Source organism: Wasmannia auropunctata, unplaced genomic scaffold, assembly GCF_000956235.1.
Source record: "Wasmannia auropunctata unplaced genomic scaffold, wasmannia.A_1.0 LD284763.1, whole genome shotgun sequence".
Classification (NCBI taxonomy): domain Eukaryota; kingdom Metazoa; phylum Arthropoda; class Insecta; order Hymenoptera; family Formicidae; genus Wasmannia; species Wasmannia auropunctata.
Genome location: NW_012078127.1, coordinates 1 through 604, shown reverse-complemented (window position 1 = coordinate 604; position 604 = coordinate 1). Strand labels below are relative to the sequence as shown.

Genomic DNA, 604 nt, shown 5'->3' with positions numbered 1-604 from the left:
GAATTGCTCGTTCATTTTGATTAATGTTGACTTTCAAACGTGCCGCTATATAGAATGTTTCTCTCGTCGTGAGGAACGGCAATAGATGAAATTGTTGCGGTACGTAGCACGCCTGTTTACGAAACATCTCTGTATTCTGTTCAATGCCATTTACAATAATGGTACCTTTAACGCCGTTCAGTTGTTTGCCAAATATGATTTTCAGCAGGGTGGTCTTTCCCGCGCCGGAAGGACCAATTATCACCGTGACTTTTCCCGGTTCGAAATGCCCCGTTACATTACATAGGATTGTTTTCTCAGTTTCTACAGTAAACGTTAATTCTTTAACTATGTCTATGCGACGAGCGAAAAACGCGATATTGATCATGCGGGTCGTGTTTACACATATTTAAGACCTATAAATTAATACAGAGGTTTGACGAAAAAATGTGAAGCGTTATAGTCCTTGTGATTTAAATTGATTTATTTTAAACGTAACATATATGTACGTATATTTTATAGTTTTATATTAATTTATCTCATATATTCTTACAATATATGCATTATACACAGTGCGGTCCATAAGTTCCCGGACTGATTTTTTTGAGATCGGAAGAGCACACGT

General features: G+C 36.9%; 1 protein-coding gene across 1 annotated transcript; it reads right to left on the bottom strand.

Moving 5' to 3' along the window:
• Window positions 1–7: 7 nt before the first annotated feature.
• LOC105461549 (ATP-binding cassette sub-family G member 1-like) lies at window positions 8–368 on the bottom strand (the record flags this gene model as incomplete). Its single annotated transcript, XM_011708050.1, has 1 exon — window positions 8–368. A coding segment is annotated over exon 1 (360 nt), but the record flags the coding sequence as incomplete, so codon positions are not given.
• Between the last annotated feature and the right edge of the window lie 236 nt (window positions 369–604).